Genomic DNA, 20,396 nt, shown 5'->3' on the forward strand with positions numbered 1-20,396 from the left:
GGTAATACAGTTTCATTTCTTAGTGCTAATTGTGCCAACTCAAGAATGCATTTGGGGAAAAAAGATAAGTTTCATACCTAAGAAATAATAAAAATTATAAAGATTAAGTGGATGGGATGTTGTGTCCCCACATTAACCATGTTGAAAGCAGGTCAAGGGAGGTGATCCTTGCCCTCTGCTCAGCATTCATGAAGTCACGCCTGGAGTGCTGGGTTCAGTTCTGATCTTCTCAGTACAAAAGGGACATGGACAGAGTGTACAAAGTCCAGTGAAGGCCACCCAATGAGCAAAGGACTGAAGTATCCCTTCTATGAGAAAAGAAACAAACACTATGAATTGCAATGCATAGTTCCTACTTTCTCTGATGCGTACTTGTTCAGTTATGTTAGCAGATGATATCTAAGCTTGGTGTCTTACTGAGCCTCTATATTCTGCAGAGAACTGTGAAAGGTATCTAGATTGTGCTGGAAATTATTTTTGGGATTCACTGAGTATGCATGATTGCTGTTCTGAAAGATACAACACAGGATGCAATCTTGACTTTCTGGCAGTATATGAAAGTATGCCTAAGCAAACCCAGAAGGTTTATCCAACCAAGTATATCAGTGAAACACATACCTAGGCCTGCCTCTGACATATATCCGCATCAATGCTAAGCTTACTTAGATGAGCTGATCTGAGAAACAGAAGGGCTGTAAGTTACACCCTCTTAATAGGGATGGCAGTGATCACATAATTTCTAGACATACTGGCTCCAGCACTGTCCCTTGGGCTCCTCTGTTGTACATCATCTGTAGAGTGGGTCAGTGGCTGTAAAGCACATACTGGTCTCCAGGGAGAGTACAGAAAACCCTGATCTCTCATACCCCTGAGAGCTCTCTTTAAGGATAGTCTCCATTTTCTTTGAGTCACCATCATATATGGCTAATTTGACTCTTTCAGGGATAATTCATATTTTTGACACATCTTTAAAAATAATTATGACTTAAATAAATGAGAAGGCCAAGGAGAGACTGACCAACTTGGTGGGGGGGGAAAGGGGGAGAGAGTAAGCATTTGGTTTCTGTGAGAAAATGACTTGAGAAGGAATAGTTATGTTGTCTTTAGGACTTGTAAATTTATTTTAAAAATATCTTGTTCAACATTCAATTTGTTCTTTCAGGAACTAACTATAGAAAATCGTATAATGTCCTTTTAGAAACTGCTGACTAAAAATTATCACTTTAAATTAATATAGAAGCATAGTAGTTGGTTAAAATACAATATTTTTCATTTCAAGTTTAAATTGTTTCAGAATTGGTTAAGCTAAATATAACATGCATACTGGAAGAGCAAAAGCTATACTTCTTAAGATACAATGATGAGATAAAAACCAACAGAACACAAAGGAACCTATCAAGGTTATTCTGGAAAGGAGTTAAAGAATTTGTGGTTTTTAAAGCACATCCTTTTTCAAAAATTTTTTTTCTGTATTCTATTTATGGCCTTTCGAGGTGTCTCTTATGCTTATCAACACCATATTTTTCCATTTTTTTCCTATCAGGTGTTTCATTCCAAATGCCTATGCTGCTCTCTTCACCGCTGCTCTGGTGCCATTAATGTGCCTGGTGGTGGTTTTTGTGGTGTTCATCCACGCTTACCAGGTGACTCCTCAATGGAAGGCATATGACGATATTTTCAGAGGAAGAACAAATGCAGCAGGTATGATTTGCTGGCTGCATGTATGCAAACAAGTTGTACTTTTGAATGTTACAGACTGCTCGTGCCAGTTCAGAGAACCCCACCTGAAACCATAGTTCAATAGAACCTATGCACTTACTTTAAGATTACGCCTGCTGAAGTCCCTTTGTAGTCTGTGAAAGTACTTTGATGATCAAAGCTATGCAGATACTTAATGGTCTGAGGGGGTTAAAAACATGTAAAACCTAGAAATTAGTATCATTGGCTTTGTGACTAAGTTTAGTCTACATAAAGAGAAGAACAGAAATAAAACAGTGCACTGCCCTCCTTGGAGCACTGTGTCCCCATGCTAGATTTTGGCTGGAGGTACTGAACATCCTGTCCCAGGGAGGGCTGGGACTGCTCTGGTGCAATGATTTTCCACTTGCAGAGCATGATCACCTATGGATGCAGGCTGTACCTGAGCAGGAGTGCTCAGCCCCAGGTGATAGGCACAGCTTTGGTCATTGTGTTTTGCAGTGTGTTTTGTGGCTGTGAAATCATGCACAGGGTGCTCTGTGCACTGGACTATTTGGAGTTAATGCCTCTGTTTTGATATTTCCTATGCTACTTGCAACTGAAACGTGCTTGAAAGGAAAAATCTGTCTTGTGCAAAAACAGGAAGTTTCAGTTGGCCTCCTCTATCAGAACAATTTCAACTACAATGTTCCCAAAATAAATTTGTGGCAGTTTAGACCAATTCTGTAATAGTAATAGGATATTTTGTGGGAAGCTTAGACTATTTCTATTGTCTTCACAGTATTTTGTAAAAAGAAAATGAGCTTTATAACCTAATAAATAATTTTTTTTATATTTGGGGTAGAGAGATATATTCCTTTCTTGAGAAAATTATAATAAATATTCAGTATCTATAATTTGGACATTTCTGCAAATATTTATGTCCTTTTTAATGACACAATGTTAACTTGACTAAGATCTGTATGAATTCAGATAAGGTCTGATGATATTCAAGACCTTAGTTGCACTCTTTCATTTCTCTCTGATATAAATGCACAGGGGTGGCTCCTCTTGTCAGTCTTTCAGTTAATTTATTTATAATTAACTTTGTTTGGGTGTCTCTAGGGATATTCCTAATGATATGTTTAGGGCTAATGCTTGTCTCAGAACAGTTAAACTAAAGGAAAAACTGAATGGAATATTGAATTAATACCATATATAAAGTTGTCATGCCAAATGGCAGAAAGTACTAACAGAAATTATATGACATAAAGACATGAAATAGTAGGACTGAAACAAATCTTTGATTTAGCATAGAATTCAGGGTATTTTCTTTCTTCAGTAGAATCTAGAAAATAGGGTGGAGAGTGCCAGAGTCTCAGAAAAGAAGAAAAAACATCAGAAAGAGAAAAGTTCAGTGAGATCCCTTCCTTTTTTTTTTTTTAATCAATTGTAACTTTTACTACTTGTGCACCTGGAAGGCAAACTGCTGTTTTGCTACCAAAGAGCTTTTGTAAGCACAAATGAAATACTGCATGCAGTGACAATGAGAGCAGGTTGAAGAGGGGCTGTTCTAGAGAGAAAAACAAGCTGTCTCCTGCAATTTATGGTGGCTGTAATTGTATAAGGGGACTCCATATAGCTGTGTTTATGATTTAAGCTTCTAGAGAGAAAATACGGTGATTTCTGTAGTTTGTAACATTGTCTGTAACTACATAACACAGTACTAACTGTAGACTGAAGGTCTCTGCCTTTTTTTGATGGAATATTTATCTTCTGAAATTAAAGGTGATGGTAGTATATTTACACAGTTTTTAATGTCTTCTGGGTATATTGTAAGACATACTCAAAGGCAGTTTACAGTGGTAAGGCCTAGTATCACTTACAAATATTGAATCTTGACATTCACTCAGCTGACTGTCTTCTTACAAAATTCCTGGGAGATGCTCCTGCTCCTGTTATTGTAACCACATAAATGGCTGCTCTGGGAAACAGTATTTTTTACATCAGTACATTTGTCTGTAGTCAGTTTCATGATGATATATTACTTTTTAAACATAGAAGAGGTCTTGCATTACATGGCCAAACTTACCTGCACTAAGTTCTGGCTCAAAAGACGCTATGTGTTAGGAAAGTCTTTCGGCCATGTTCCCTTCTTAAGTTGCACAGACATACATTATTTTTTCTGTTTTCTTAAGGCAATGAATATGCCATAAGATATGAATATGCCTTCTCTCTTTTCATTCAAAACCAGAGGAAGGGTTTTGGATGAAAAGAGAGATGGAGCAACAGTTTATCTATATCAAAGGCTTTAGAGAATTCAGGACAGATGACATCAGCTCTTCCCTTTTCTACTAATACATTCATTCCATTATAGACAGCCACCATGTTATTCTTCTACAGCTATTCTGTAAAACATCTTGCTGAACTTAGGCAGTAGCATGGTGATTTACTATTTTTTTTTCTGTCCTAGGAGAAGAGTTTGTTACTACCCACACTAAAGGAGACTCCTGTGTATTTTTTCTTTCCCATGAGCAGAATAACAATGCTGGGTTTTACCATACATGCCTAAAAGAAAACATTTGGTAGCTGCAAAGATGATCTGTTTCTAGACAGATAAATATTTTCTTGGAAAACTATAGAGTATAATTGGAGGTTCTATTACTTTTGTTTATACAATGCCCATTTTTTATTGTACCTCCTTTTCTGTCACGCATATATTCTTCCCAGTCCTCTATATTTTTCCTGGGTACCCTTAAGTAAGTTCTCACCTCTCATACCCTATTCTGGTAGTTTCAAGAAAATACCATGGCCTAGCTATGGTATAGACAGCTAGCCCAGGAAAAATCTCTTTTAGTAATTGGTGTCAATTCTTTTGGCAGTGGTCTGTGATCTTCTTAGAAGCTGTTTATACTCTTTAGTTGTGACTAGGTTATTACTGTAAAATAATATAATTAAAACAAGGTTTTAGTGTAGAATAAACACAAGTAAATAGGTTTGCCAAATCTTAATTTGAGCAATATGCACACTTCTCATTACCCTGTGTGCAGCATCGAATATGTGAGATTGCCCTCTCATGCTCTTTTTTACTGTTCCAGAATTTGTTACTGGTCATGTTGGTTTGGTGATTGATATAGTTTACTTAGCTCAGGGAATTTTCCTTGACAGTAGAGGGCTCAAGAAAGGGCAGTGGGAGAGTCAAGAATTAGTTATCTCTTAAAGCAGTCAGCTTATCCTTCTCAAAAGTGAATGTTGGAAAGAAAAGTGTGAAAGGTTGGAAAAACTGTGAAAGATGATTTTCAAGGAATGCTAGCTCTATCTCTGTAGTTCTTCAGAGGTAGCCTTTGAGACTGCTTAAAAAGAGTCCTCACTTTGTACTCATTCTGTTTGCCAGCCTTTCAGCAACCATGTTCTGTTGGCCAACTCTCCTCCTATATATAGAAACTACTTTCTCAAAAGTTATCCTTGACAGGAGCCAAGTCAGAGTATTCATTGGATAAACAGCCTTTGGGCTAACTAATATTTAAGTTTGCATCACGGGACACAGTTGGCCCTCCTGGCTGCCAGGCCACTGGTGACTCATATGCAGCTTGTATTTGACCAAGACCCCAGGTCCCTATCCATTGCACTGCTTTCCAGCATCTCATTCCCCAGTCTGTCTGCCATCCATCCAGGGTTGCCCCACCCCAGGTGCAGAATCTGGCTCTTTCCCTTACTGAACTTCATACGGTTGATGATTGCCCATTCCTGTGCTCACTCCTGTGATTTGCAGAGCTCTCCCTGCAGGGCCTCCCTGCCTTCAAGACTCAACAGATTCTCCCACATTTCTACCATTTGTGAGCTGCTTAGTGTACCTTCCAGTCCTGTGTCTAAGTCATTTATGAAGATGTTGAAGTGCACAGGGCTGAGGATGGAGCCCTGTGAAAACCCACTAGTGATAGGCCCTAATATGCAAATACAGAAAATTAATAGTAAAGGACAGCAATCCAATATAAATAGTTTTATCTTCTGTTTGCTAAGCTTTCCTAATTTCACAAAAAGATTTAAAAATGTGACAGAACAACTTGATTGTTCCCCCCCCCCATAATTTTAAATAGATAAGTGTCATTTATTGAATGAATCTTGAACTGACATAATTTTCATTGACATAAATATGCAGTACAACTTACCTGAATCAGATATCATGATTGCAAAAGTCCCAGAATTAATGTAAAGATTAAAACTTCATGTTGTCAAAATAGAACTTCAAGAAGAATGCCCTGTATATTTAGTTGTAAAATTTTAACTACCTATTTTCATCTTCCTTCATATAAATTTCTTTAATATGAAATCATGGAATCGTTTAGGTTGGAAGGGCCCTTAAAGATCATCTAGTTCCAGTATCCAAATATATTTATTGTGTTAGCAATATGCAATTCCTACAACAGAACATGCTGAATAGTCTGCCGACACCTATTAAGAGCATTCACAGTTGTCAGCACACAGGATATAATATTTTAGTCTTCATGATGCTCCAGAAGCTTTTTTTTTTTTGTGATTAGGAGAAAAACAAATCTTTGCCTTCAAGATTTTTTACAAATTCTATTAGGACAAAATGCACAAGCATAATTAGACATAAGGAACTGAAATAAAGAACTAAGATCTGAATTAGGTAATAACATAAATGCATACTCTTCACTCGTATAATTTAGATTGCTTGCACTGTGCTTCACATGTCCAAATTAGCTTTTTTCCTTCAAAGAAATCTGCAAAAGCAAGCTCATGTCCATGAGTTGTGACTGCACAGTTGCAATTTTAGCACTCATTTAATATTTTGCGACTGTGCATTTAAATAATTTTATTTGGAAATGAGTAGCCTCATATTTTTCTTTATTCTATTGATTTGCTACTTTTCTGGGATTTGACATGTTCCCTGCATAACAGTAATAGCGTAAGCTATGATAAAATGCCCCCTTTCCCCCCTTTTATTATAACACAAGGTGTCTTAAATCTGTATGTGAAAGTTTGCAAAAACCCTGAGATTTAGTGCAATGGTTAGAGAGGCTAGTCTTTTATGATTTCGAAGCAGTGATGTATTTGTTATACTTAATGGGACATGTGTTTTTCTTTTAGAAAGTATACTTTAATTTCAAAATTTTCCTTGCCACAAGGATCCGCAGATCAAAAAATGTAACTTAACAAAGTATTTTGACACATATTTTTTACTTCCTATTTCTACAAAATATCAGTGAACATTTTTTTCCAGTTCAATTTCAGGGACATGGATCTACCAGTTTTCTTGTCTTCAGTATCTGTACTGTTAAATTCTGCACATTTAACATTCCCAGTCAGGATTCAGTGGTTTATGCTTCATTGATTGCATTTTCTTGGTTGTGTGTTTCCTTCTTTGAACTTTATGAGAGAAATCTGTTTTGTTTGTTTTGGTTTTTATTTTGAAGCTTATTTTAAAAAAATGTTTCTGTGACATTTTTATATTTACATTGCTATGTTTAACTGATGACTTCTTAAGAAATAGCCTGTAAATATTTTACTAATTTAGGTCTCCCAATAATTGATGAAATTCTGTGAAGCAACACACTCTCCCCAGTCATCTGGAAAAAAAAGTTTATAGAGATCTTTTAGGTTGGTCTTCATGTTTGGCTAAAAACTGTTAAAAGCTATTAAGTTGCATTATCAGTTGAAGTTTAAGAGCCTAAGGAGAGTACACATACTAAATATTTAGGTAAACTCAGAAGAAAATTAAAGTTGTATTATAAAATTTCTTATTTCATTGAATTTCTTATTTATAAAGAATAAAGAAAATGGAAAAAAGGAAAAAAACCATAATGGACCAACACAGTGGTGAGAATACAGATATTTCGATACATTATGGAAGCACAGTTCTCACTCTCAAGCAATAGAAGGGCACCTGGTAGATGAAGGGGAGTGGAAATGGGTTCCTGCTCGGGCAGGTAATGATAAAAATTCCTCCTGACCCTCATCTCCTAGCCAGGTGCCATTTCAAAATAGGTATGAGGCCCTGGATCTAGAGAGCCAGTCAGATGATGTAGAAGAAAATGATCGACCCAGTGAGTCTCCCAGATGTGACTCATCTGTAAAACAGATCACCACCTCTAACATCAGGAAGAAAAAAAGGGTAATCGTAGTGGGTGATTCCCTTCTGAGGGGAACAGAGGGCCTCATATGTCAACCGGACCCATCCCACAGAGAGGTCTGCTGCCTCCCTGGAGCCTGGGTATAAAATATCACTGAGAGACTTCCTGGGCTGATTCAGCCCTCTGATTATTACCCACTGCTGGAACTCCAGGCTGGCGGTGATGAGATTGAAAAGAGGAGTGTCAAGGTGATTAAAAGGGACTTTACATCACTGGTTCAGGTGGTTGATAGGACAGGGGCATAGGTATGTTCTGCTCAGTTCCTTTGGTGGCAGAGAAAAATTATGAAAGAAATAGGAGAACTCACATTAGCAAGTGGCTCAAGGGTCAGTGGCATTGGCAAAATTTTGGATTCTTTGATGATGGGGCAACTTTTATGGCACCTGCTCTCCTGGAACCAGATGGGATACATCTCTCTGTTAAGGGCAGAAGGTTTGTAGCTCATGGACTGGCAGACCTTGTTGAGAGGGCTTTAAACTAGGTCTGAAAGGAGAAGGAGATGGATCTGAGCTGTCTGGAAGCAGGCCCAAGGGTGGTAAGCCTGAGTTAGGAGAGAAATCAGTAGCCCAGCTGAGGTGCATGGATACCAATGTGCACAGCAGGGGTAACAAACAAGAAGAGCTGGAGACCATGGTGCAGCAGCAGAACTATAATGTAGTTGCCATCACAGAAACATGGTGGGATGACTCACATAGTTGGAGAACTGCACTGGATCGCTATAAACTCTTCAGAAGAGACAGGAAAGGGAGAAGAGGTGGAGGGGTGGCCCTTTATATTCAGGAAGCTTTTGATGCCATAGGTATTGAAACTTATGAAGACGGAGTTGAGTGCCTATGGGTAAGAATTAAGGGGAAGGCCCACAAGGCTGGTATCTTACTGGGAGTCTGTTATCATCCACCCAACAAGGAAGAAAAGGTGGACACCTTATTCTAGAAGCAGCTAGATACTGTTTCAGGATCATCAGCCCTTGTTCTTGTAGGTGACTTTAACCTACCAGATATCTGTTGGGAACTTAATACAGCAGAAAAGAGGCAGTCCAGGAAATTTTTAGAGTATATGGAGGACAATGTTTTGTCACAACTGGTGCGTCGGCCCACCAGGGAAGGGACTACGTTAGACCTGTTGTTTTCAAATACAGGTGGGCTGGTGGGAGATGTAGTGGTTGGAGGCTGCTTGGGGCAGAGAGATCATGAAATTATAGAGTTCTCAATATTTGGTGAAATGAGGAGGAACCCCAATAAGACTCTTACACTGGACTTCCAGAAGGCAGACTTTGGCCTGCTTAGGAGAATTATTCAAGGATTCCTTGGGAAGCAGCCCTTAAAAACAAAGGAGTTAAGGAAAGATGGGTGAGCTTCAAAACAGAGATCTTGAGGGCACAGGAACAGACTGTCTCTGTGTGCCGAAAGATGAGTCAATGAGGTAAATGCCCAGCTTGGATGGGTAAGAAGGTTTTGAAGGAACTTAAGAATAAAAGGAGGATGTATCATCTTTGGGAGGAGGGTCAGGTCTCCCAGGAAGTATTTAAGGGGACTGCTAGAGCATGTAGGAAAAACAATTAGGGAGGTCAAAGCTCAGTGTGAATTTAAAACGTCAACTTCTGTAAATTATAATAAAAAATGTTTTTACAAATATATTAATGGTAGAAGGAAGGGTAAGACAAACCTTTGTTCTTTACTGGATGAGGGAGGGAACTTAGTAATTGCAGATGAGAAGGAAACAGAAGTGCTTAACACCTTCTTTACCTGAGTCTTTAGTGGGAAGATAGCTTGTCCCCAGGACAACTGTTGGTTGGTGGTGTCAGGGAACAGAATGGTCCTCTGATTATCCAAAAGGAGGCAGTCAGAGAACTGCTGATATACCTGGATATTCATAAATCTGTGGGACCAGATGGGATCCATCCCAGGATGATGAGAGAGCTGGCAGATAAACTTGCAAAGCCACTCTGCATCATTTACCAATAGTCTTGGCTCACTAGCGAGGTTCCAGATGACTGGAAGTTGGCCAATGTGACACCCATTTGGAAAATCCTAGTAACTATAGCCTGACCTCAGTACTTTACAAGATAATGGAGCAATTTATATGAGTGTCATCATGCAGCTTCTACAGGATGGCCAGGGTATGAGACCCAGTCAGTATGGGTTTAGGAGGGGTAGGTCGTGTTTGAGCAACCTCATCTCCTTTTATTATGGCAGTGGGGTTTTGAAGTTTATTTGTTTAAGAAATTGTTTAAAATGTTGTAATGGTTTGTTTCTATTCACCCCTGTTCAGTTTTCCTCATAGTCTCTCCCTAAAGTTGTTTACCACCTGTTTTGCCACCTTTCCCTGTGTCAGTCCTGACATTTCCAGATCCTTCCCTGTCCATCCTCCAAACCCTGCCCCTGCAGCTTGTCTGCCATTATTTGCTACACCCATTTATCTAGAAGCTTTGTTGTCAGTTACAATATTTCCCTTCATTCATTCATATACACTCTTCCCTGCTTCTTCCCTATTGGTTTTATGTTTATGTGTATCCTCTCATACACCTCCTATCTAGCCTTTGATTTCTTGTTAGGATTTGTTGTCTCCTCATGGGGGTTAGTCTATCTTTAAAAAGTTGCTGTTTTTCTCTGTTTCATGCCCTTTTGCCTCTGCCTCCACTTTGAGCTGCTATGCTGTGGCACCTGTACCGCTCCCTTCATGGGGAGGAGTAAAGACAGTTCAGAAATGCAAGCAAGGGGTCCTTCTTTCCTTTGCCTCAATCCATCAACATGGGTCCACACTTATTGGCCGCTTCTGTTGGTATGGGACCTCAGTTGGTAACAAACCACTACTCTCTGCCTGCTGGTGGCTGAGGAGGGGAGTAGCCACTCATGATGCGTGCCAAGGGGAAAGGGGGTCGGAGCTCACCGGTGACCAGTGTCACCCCTTCTTCCCATGTCCGAGGCGTGGCATCATTTCATGACCAAGTGACCTGCCTGGTGGGTGCAGGAAAGGCTGTGGATGTTGCCTATTTGCACTTCAGCAAGACCTTTGATACTGTCTCCCACAGCACACTCCTGGAGAAGCTGGCAGCCCATGGTTTGGACAGGAGCACTCTTTGCTGGGTTCAGAACTGGCTGGATGGCTGGGCCCAGAGTGGTGGCGGACGGTGCTGCATCCAGCTGGCAGCCAGTCACCAGTGGTGTCCCTCAGGGCTCTGTGCTAGGGCCAGTTCTGTTTAATATTTTTAGTGATGGCATGGATGAGGGGATTGACTCTTTCATTAGTAAATTTGCAGATGATACCAAGCTGGGAGCATATGTCAATCTGTTGGAAGGTAGGCTGACTCTGCAGAGAGACCTGGAGTGGTTGGATAGATGGGCAGAGTCCAACAAGATGAAGTTTAATAAGTCCAAGTGCCAAGTCCTGCACTTTGGCCACAATATAGGCTAGAGACAGTGTGGCTGCATAGTGACCAGGCAGAAAGGGACCTGGGGGTGCTGCTTGACAGCCGGCTGAAAATGAGCCAGCAGTGTGTCCTGGTGACCAAGAAGGCCAATGGCATCCTGGCCCGTATCACGAATAATGTGGCCAGCAGGAGCAGGGAAGTTATCCTACCCCTGTACTCGGCAGTGGTGAGGCAGCACTTTGAGTGCTGTGTCGAGTTCTGGGTCCCTCAGTTTCGGAAGGACATTGAGATGCATGAGCGCATCCAGATAAGGGCTGGTGAGGGGCTTGGAACACAAGCCCTATGAGGAACGGCTGAGGGAGCTGGGGTTGTTCAGCCTGGAGAAAAGGAGACTCGGGGGTGACCATATCGCTCTCTAAAACTTCCTGAAGGGTGGTTGTAGTCAGGTGGGGGTTGGTCTCTTTCTCCAGGCAGCAACTGACAGAAGCAGAGGACACAGTTTCAAGCTGCCTCAAAGGAAATATAGATTAGATATTAGGAAAAAGTTTTTCATGCAACATGTGATAAAGTACTGGAATGGTCTGCCTGGGGAGATAATGGAGTCACCATCCCTGGATGTGTTTATAAAAAGACTGGATTTGGCACTCGGGGCCATGGTTTAGTTGAGGTCTTAGGGAGCAGGTTGGACTTGATAATCTTGAAGATCTCTTCCAACCTTGTGATTCTGTGATTCTCTTCTGCCTGGTAAAATAGGTTTTAGTAGGCAGCATCAAACTATTAATTCATAATCAATAGGCACTACACAGGAATGAGAGGTCAAGGATGGGAACAGTCACTTCATTAGTGAAGTTACAATGCCATACTTGAATCCACCTCAATCTTCAACTTGCTGTTAGGTGAGCTAATGAAAGTGTGACAGTGCATCATGATGCAAGGCTCCTCCTCATCTTCTTTTTCATCTTCACAGCTGCTTCCACTTCTTTCTTCTTCAATGCTGCTCGTCCTCCGAGTCTTGGACTACCAAGAGGCCAGATGGCTCTTAGTGCTCTAAGAGCAGAGGCTGGCAGACATCCACATGCAGAGGCTTGCAGACATCCCCTTCCCATGATTTCCAAAGGAGCTGTATCATGCATACAGAGTTGATGAACAGGATACACTTAGTACTGAAAAATAATTTTTCTTTTTTTTTTAGGCGCTTTCATCCTGTGTTCTAAAATTCAGTATCTGTCACCACTTGTCCAGTCCTTTCAGACACACAAATGTGATAAGTGTTGCAGTTCCTATTTCTGAAGAGGTGTGCACAGGCTCATTGGAACCACAGTCCTTTGGAGTTGAACTTCTTTGTGGACATCAGTAAGCAGCCTGCTTAGGTTACAGTAGGTGTGGGTGTAGACATAGGAGATCATTAAATTATTTTTCTCAGTAGGTCATTACAAACTATGGAATCATAGAAAGGCATGGGTTGGAAGGGTCTTTTAAAGGTAATCTAGTCAAACCTCCCTGTAATGAGCAGAGACATCCTCAGATGCCTTATAATGCAAGAGAGAATGAAGCTTTAAACTGTCACCAGTCTTTCTCTTCTTTGTGAGGTTTATTTCAGAAATACATAATGGTTGAGTTTGTTACAATCTTAAAAACACTGTATATGAAATCATAACTGGAAATGTTTCATGTTTTGTTTCCTACTGTTTCTTGTTCTTGTTTCTACTATAAGGAAACCAAACAACAGACACAAGGCTTACAGCTTTTTTAGCTGGGCAATCTGGCATTTTATTACCTGAATCTTATTATATTACTGTAGAGTTCCTTGTGCTCATAGTTCTTCTGAACTATCAAAATTCAATTTGATTTTGTGAAAGAAAAGTCCCCTAAAGATTACTAAATAGGAAAATAAAGCCCTGTATCTGGTTAGGGAAGCTCCTGAGTTGTAAATGGGAGAATTGCTGGGAGAAGTATCATATCCATCCAACATTTTTGTCCCTTCTTAAAGGCAAGGCCAGACAAACTTTTTATATACCTAATACTGTTCCTTTTAGGTTCTCGATGAGGTGATTAAATTTTTCCGTCATCCTTATTTTTTTCCTGGTTAATGAATTTTGTAATCTAATCCAAACTCATAATGAAAATATTGCAGTCTATGTTTCAAATTCTCACAGGCATTGTTTTTCTGTGAATCACTTACAAAATCTTGTGTTCACTCTAAGGACTCTCCTACTGTTGTAAACCACAATTTTATTACCCTTAATAACTTATTACAATGTACTTCGGCCCTGAGAACAGAAAATTAATTTTACAGATTAACAAGGAAATTATCTTTTCTCAACAATGAAAGAATGACAAACAAGGGACACTTCCAGTTGTTTGGTAAATTTAATGTATGCAATTTCACCTAGTTAAATATCAAGCTGGACTATGGTAAGTTTTAAAGCTCTAACAAGCTGTAACTAGACCTGTATAAACTGCATTTATCTGCATTGAATTTGTCAATGCTGTCAGTGTTTCTTAGGCTTATAGTAAGGTGTTGCAGTTCGACTGGGGGGGCTCCCCAGGGAGTCCCCAGAGGAGCCCCCTAAGCTGTGAGTTGGCTGGTAACAGCAGGCAGGCAAGGAGACTCCACACAGCTTCTGAGGGTGCTGATTAGATGAGGGTTTATTGGGGGTCCCGCCTCCGGGAGCAGCATGGTTTGTGAGGGAGAAGGGGGGAAGGGGGAGAGAGGGAGAGTCTAGGGGACAGTAGGGCCAAGAGAGAGATCATCTCCCTCACATAGCTTAGGAGAGATTCAAAGTGGTTGCGGAATAAGACTTGGGCCAAAGGGATTACAGATACTTCAGGGGAGGAACACAGCTTGGAATAAACTGTACATTTTCGAGGGGTGAGATAGAGCAGACAATTTAACTAAAATGCAACACCACATTTCTCCCTTTTTTCGTTAGAAAGAAAAGATAAAGAGAAATATGACAACAATTTAAAAAATGAAGCAGTAATTATACAGTTTTGTAGCATAAAAATAAATACTCCTGCAGTGAGGATTATGTTTTAAACAGTCCATTTGACTTGAGGTTTGCTTTTGGTGGTAGGCAGTAAAGATAAAATAAGCATTTAATTGTAATAAATGGATTATGTGGGTCCATATTGCAGATTTTAAGCTAATTTAAAGCATGGGCGAGTGCTTAAAGGGCTTCAGCCTTTGGCACTAAGCTCATATGAGAGTTTTGGGATTGGCCTTTTCAAGCATGACTGGCCCAATGGTGTCTAACTTTTTCCAACTGGCTTTTTGGACCACCACAACCCCCAGTTTAGGCTGAGGCACTGACTTCTGCTCCCTCTCCCAGGGATAGGGAATCACCTGGAGCCCCCCGCACTCCAGGTATGTTTGTGGCCTCAGATTCTCACTCTTGGATCTGAGCTTTAGCACGGCTTTCACTTTCCAACCGGTTTAACCCAGAAGACCCCCCATTTTAGGTCATTAAAAGAAAAACAAAAAGAAAAAGAAGAAAATTGGCTTCAGCTACAACCTATACTCAGGGAGCATTCACCACAAAACCGTCAAAATACTTTCCTAGACACAATTTTAGTTTATCAGTCACCCTCAGAACCTACTGAGGACAGCATAAAGGCAACAGCAATTATGATTCAGCAGTCTAGTACTATCTGAACACTCGCTATTAAAGAAACAATCGAAAACTGCTTCTTGTTGGATGTACACAGGCCCCTGCTTTCTAAAAGTGAAAGCAAGATAATCTGCAATATGAACACACATTTAAACTAGAAAAGCATAATTGTAAAAACTACTTCATGGGGACAGGAAGGAAATAGAGAGAGAACAGATAGTGGATAAGAATGATAAAAAGGTTAGAGGGTTTTAGGATAAAAGTTCTAGCTGACGAGCTCTTTTCAGCTGGAACAAGTGAATAGGGATTGGGAATTGGGGAGGTTACGGGGAGTCAGGGACTCTGCGAAAGAAAAACCTTTTCAGGGTACCCTGCGCTTTCGAGTGGTTTGCTCCCAGTGAACTACCCAAAATAAGGAAAAAAGGGGTATGGATTACAGAGAAGGATATTATCCTGCTCTTGGAGTAACAGGGGAAGGAGATCATAAAGTAGAATTTTCAATTCAATGAAATGTTGAGGTTTAGCCGTGTGGCTGCTGTGCTGGGCTTAGCAGGATGGAGTGGATTCCCGGGGGTTTGTTAAGGGGAAGGCGGGTTAGGGATGGAGTGAGGGAGAAGGAGCAGCGAGGGGAGAGAGAGTAAGACCAAGGAAGGACGTCACAGAACTGACAAAAGTAATTTTGGGTAGTACAGGGCTCAGACAAAGCTGAAAGCTGTTTTTTCCTTGTCTGGTGGCTCCCCCAGCGAAACTGATGGGCTTTGGTTCCTTCTTTTGCCACTGCTGCGGTCCAGGGCAGTGGCTGCTGGAGCTCGGCAATCCGCACAGCCCACCCGCTCTGCCGGGCCCCCCTCCCCGCCGGCACCTCTGGGCAGGGGGTGGCAGGCTTGGCCCCGCTGTGGCAGCTCCTGGCGAGCGGCAGCTCCGAGGAGCCATGTGGCAGCCCCATGGCAACGGGTGCACTTGGGCTGGGTGCACTCTGCGCAGCTTCTTTGGGGACAGGGCCAGGGCCACAGCAGGCTGGTGGTAGTAGGATGGCGGTGGTGGGATGGTGGTGCGGTGTCTCACAGAGCCTCTGAACAGTGGTGGACAGGCCACTCGGGGCCACAAATGCGGGTGGTGAAGGCGGCACTGAAGTGGTGTTCTCGGGGTTCTGCGCTGTGCCAGCAGGGTGATGGAGATTCATTTTTGTCTTAGGGTTGTCAGTGTTCTTGCTGCACGTTGGTCACCATTTGTTGCAATTCGACTGGGGGGGCTCCCCGGGGAGTCCCCAGAGGACCCCCTAAGCTGTGACTTGGCTGGTAACAGCAGGCAGGCAAGGAGACTCCACAGGGCTTCTGAGGATGCTAATTAGATGAGGGTTTATTGGGGGTCCCACCCCCAGGAGCAGCATGGTTTGTGAGGGAGAAGGGGGGAAGGGGGAGGGAGAGGGAGAGAGGGAGAGTCTAGGGGACAGAAGAGAGAGATCATCTCCCTCACATAGCTTAGGAGAGAGATTCAAAGTGGTTGCAGAATAAGACTTGGGCCAATGGGATTACAGATATATGATACTTCAGGGGAGGAACACAGCTTGGAATAAACTGTACATTTTTGAGAGATGAGATAGAGCATCCAGTTTAACTAAAATGCAACACCACAGTATGGAAACAGGGGCATATTTCAAGGAAAGACCTGAACAGTCAGGACATTATATATGCATGCATATATACATTTATATGTATTTAAGGAGGGTGTGGGCTACCTGTTGCTTAAATAAAATCTTCCATCACTCGTGGGATTAAAAAACAATGTGATAAGTATACCAAAAATGGGGACCAGCATGGTTGGATTATGTAATACCCAACAGAACTGCTTGTCAGTGTCTCAGTTACATCACAGTAATGTTAAGCTGACTTCTCCACATCAGTCTTATCTACTAATGTTTATTCAAGTAGCCTAGAGGTAACTGCTTACACTTGGACTTAGAGTAAAAGTCATATCAGGGAAGATTCATCAGCTCAGATTAACCCTTTGGGGTTTCTTTGGGAGTGGGTTGTTGGTTTTATTTTCATATGAAGAAAATTACAAATAATTAGACTATTTTGGTCCATATCAAGACTATTTACTGGCATTCTCTTCCTTTGAGCAATTCTGATTTTACAAACGTAAAAGAATTTGTTGCCTTTTCCAGAAATGTTTGCTCTAGTTATTGAGCTATTGTTGTATCAAAAATTCAACAAATGGGTATAGAGAACTCAAAGATCTAAGGCTTTAAATGATGCCAAAGTTTCAATTCTGTATTAGCTCTTTGCAATATTGATAACGAGGCAATTATTACCAACAAAGAAAAAAAACAGAACCATAAACTGTACCAATATTCAGTATGTGGCAAAAAGCCAGTATCTTTACACTTTTTCTTGTTAAAATGTTATGTCTGTATGATGTGGGGTATTGCCTACATTCAGAAGGCCCTTACTATTTGTACAATATTAAAAAAAAAATGGCTAAAGGGCTCCCAGACTGCTGTTTCTGGAGCAATGCTTGTAAAAATACATTCCCACTCTTTCTTGATGCTGCATAACTAATGTGGAGAGGGACAATGTCTGGCCAAGCACCTCTGCTCCTGAGTGTGCAGACCTGGAAAACATGGACTTTGAATTCTGCTGCAAACATGGTAACACAGGGGCTGGCTCTTGTCAGTTTCAGGAGAAACATGTGGGGGTGAAAACTTACTTTTGTTTTCTGTATTGCAAACTTTGTCCAGGAAGACATCTTCCTGCCAGCATTCCCTAAATCTTTTATGTTGTAAATACACTGGGGAACATAAAATGGAGAATGTGTGCATCCTTAAGGACAGATTCTGCACATATTTTTGAAATTAACTGTTTCAAAGTCTGTCTTATGGATCTCCTGGGCTGAGAGGAGGTTGTCACTCTAAGTTTTATGGGGTCAGATGTCTTATGTTTGACTTGAAGAGGAAAATAACAACAAATCAAAGAATAAGCTATTATAGTTTTCTGCAACCTTGTAAGTGGCCAGAGCTGGGACCATGTACGTATCCATATGTCATGGTTTGACACTGGCTAGATGCCAGGCCGCCACTGATTGTCCTCTGCTATAGCTGAGCAGAGAAGGGGGAAAGAAAAAAACCTAAAAGGCTCATGGGGTGAGATAAGGATTACGAGAAAACACTTTAAGGGCAAAACAGGCTCAAAATTTGAAAGTCAAAAAGAAAAAACATCAACAGAGTTAAAAGAGGACAATGTGAACTAAAACAAACCCTTAGAACACCCTTTCCCCACCCCACCCCAGCTCTTCCTTCCTCCCCACCGACAGTGCAGGGAGACAAAACATGGTGTCAGTTTTTTTAGTCAGTTTTTTTGTCCATCTGTTACTTTTAAAAAATCTTTCTTCAGTTTGCTTAGGGAGAGGAGTCTTCTGTTATGTTGTGGGGTCCTTCTCACAGGAAACAGTTCTCTGTAACTTCTCTAACATGGTTCTAATTTTCATGAGTAGCAGTCCTGCCCGACCTGCTGTAAGTGAGTACCTCCCACGGGCAAAGCAGTCTTCCCACAAGTGTTTGCATGGGTCATTAGTTCATGGGATGTAGTCTTTTAAGGATGAGCTGTCTAGTTTGAAAGCAAGGATCCTCTTTCTCTATCTCTGGAAGCAAGGGTCTTCTGTCTTTCTTCAGGTTTCCCACTAGATTGCAGCTTTTCACCATCCACATGCTCCAGCATGAACACCTTTTCTCACAGGCTGTGAGTGGATCTCTGCATCCCGGCATGTACTTCACGAATTACAAGGAAACAGTTTGTTGTAGTATAGTACTTGTAGAAGAATCTCAGCTCTGACACCTGGAGCACCTCCTGCTCGTCCCTTCTTTCTCTGACCTTGGTGTTCCCATGTTGTTCTCATGTGTCTTCAACCTTTCCTTTTCTCTGACTTAGGAGAGAAATTGGTGTCCATAGGTTTGGTTGTTACCAAGTTCTATCAGTTGAAAAATTCTTATGAGGTTGATCCTGTCCAGGCTCCGCATTGGGGAATTGCTTGTCATGACCCTTGCTGTTGGCCACATGGTCCCTGCCAGCACAGCACAGGTGGCACCAGCTGCCGCCCTGCCAGCTCTATTCAACGCCTCTCTTCATGCAGGGCGCTGAAAGGAGAAGCTGCTGCTGCTGCCTCTGCCCTTCTGCCCTCAGCATGGCTAGTTAAAAGCAGCCAAACAAGCACAGTTTGCTGTGGACTGTGCTGAGATAGCCCTGGCCGCATGGTCCCAGCCACACTGGGAAGGGCCCCAGAGGCCGCCTTGCAACCTCTGGGAGGAGGAGAAGAAGGAGGACTTGCGTGTGGTTTTTTTCCTTCTTAAGTATGTCATCACAGAGGCATTACCAGCACCTCTAATTTTCTTAGCAGCATGCTTATTTTCAGACCCAGCCCACAACTGACTTTGCCAGCTATAGAGAAAGCTTCTAGCAGCTTCCCACAGGAAAGATTACTTCTGTGGCTGGCTTCTTCCTTCCTCACCAAAAAATCAAGCCATGCAAAACCAACACACTGTAATACTTTTCTTATTTTCCCTTTCCTCTAAATTCTTAGAAATCCATTTTCTCTCAAAATTTCTAGAGCTTGCCAAGAGTTCTATTATTTTGCAAAGTTCAGCATGTTTTTTGACTTCATGTGTGTTCTTCCCACCACTTGGTTTGCTAAGCTGGGTTGTGCTCATTCTGCCCCTCATACTTCCCAGACCCCTGACAGCATCCTTCTGCTGGTCTTCTGATCTCAGGGTGGGGTCATAAAAGCCCTGGGACCCCCATCCAACTAGAGCAGGACAAGGGCTGTCCACCACTGGAGAACAAGCTCCAACGTTAGCCACACAGAGGAAAACTATGTTCTGTGTCAGTAATTCTTTAAAAAATGTTTTTTTTCGAAACCACAGCAGCTGAAACTCTGTGTATGTGGTTTGCAGAGATCCCCTTGGTCTTGTACCTCTTTGCCCTGATTTCCATCACCTGGCTGTGGGGAGGACTGCACATGGCTTACCAGCACCTCTGGATGTTAGTCTTCTTCATCATCTTCAACAGCCTGCAGGTAAGAGCCAGCATCGGGTCCTTTGGTCTTCTTGCTGACCTGGGGGTGTTTTCTCTACTCATGTTTGTCGTTTTGGCTTCACCAGCTGAACATCGTCCAGTAACTCACTGTCACAGTGTGGAAGTGTGTATTCTCTTTATTTCTCAAACGGACATATGGAATGCATATTAAAGCAAGGGATGCATTGTTTTTAAACAATAGCACTATAATTGCAGAGATTTCATTCCATAGCTAATACACTCAGAAAGAAAATTGCTTGCGTCTGTATGTAAAATGTTACTGAGATAATTATACCAGTGAAAATGAAGTACCTGCAGCCTTTGCAAAATCACTGTTTCAATTTTCCATAGATGTTAATGATAATGATAATGGTAATAATAACAGTAACCACACATATATTTTAAATTCTATAGCCCTAAGAAAGAATCTTTTTCTTTCTTAAGAGATGAGCCTTGAGGCTTCGTGTTGTAGTGGGAGTGGAATAAGAATTGGGCCAATGGGATTACAGATAGGTGA

The 20,396-nt window shown here is 41.5% G+C and overlaps 1 protein-coding gene across 4 annotated transcripts in view; it reads left to right on the plus strand.

Annotated features, from left to right (window-relative positions):
* Positions 1–20,396, plus strand: part of ADGRV1 (adhesion G protein-coupled receptor V1) — a 283,830-nt gene that overhangs the window by 229,474 nt on the left and 33,960 nt on the right. For all 4 annotated transcript variants that reach the window (XM_064402834.1, XM_064402835.1, XM_064402836.1 and 1 more), the window contains 2 exons: positions 1,544–1,701; positions 19,759–19,880. In XM_064402834.1, the coding sequence (XP_064258904.1) occupies positions 1,544–1,701; positions 19,759–19,880 (280 nt within the window). The remainder of the gene's footprint in view (positions 1–1,543; positions 1,702–19,758; positions 19,881–20,396) is intronic.

This window comes from Passer domesticus, chromosome Z (genome assembly GCF_036417665.1).
Source record: "Passer domesticus isolate bPasDom1 chromosome Z, bPasDom1.hap1, whole genome shotgun sequence".
In the NCBI taxonomy this organism is placed as follows: domain Eukaryota; kingdom Metazoa; phylum Chordata; class Aves; order Passeriformes; family Passeridae; genus Passer; species Passer domesticus.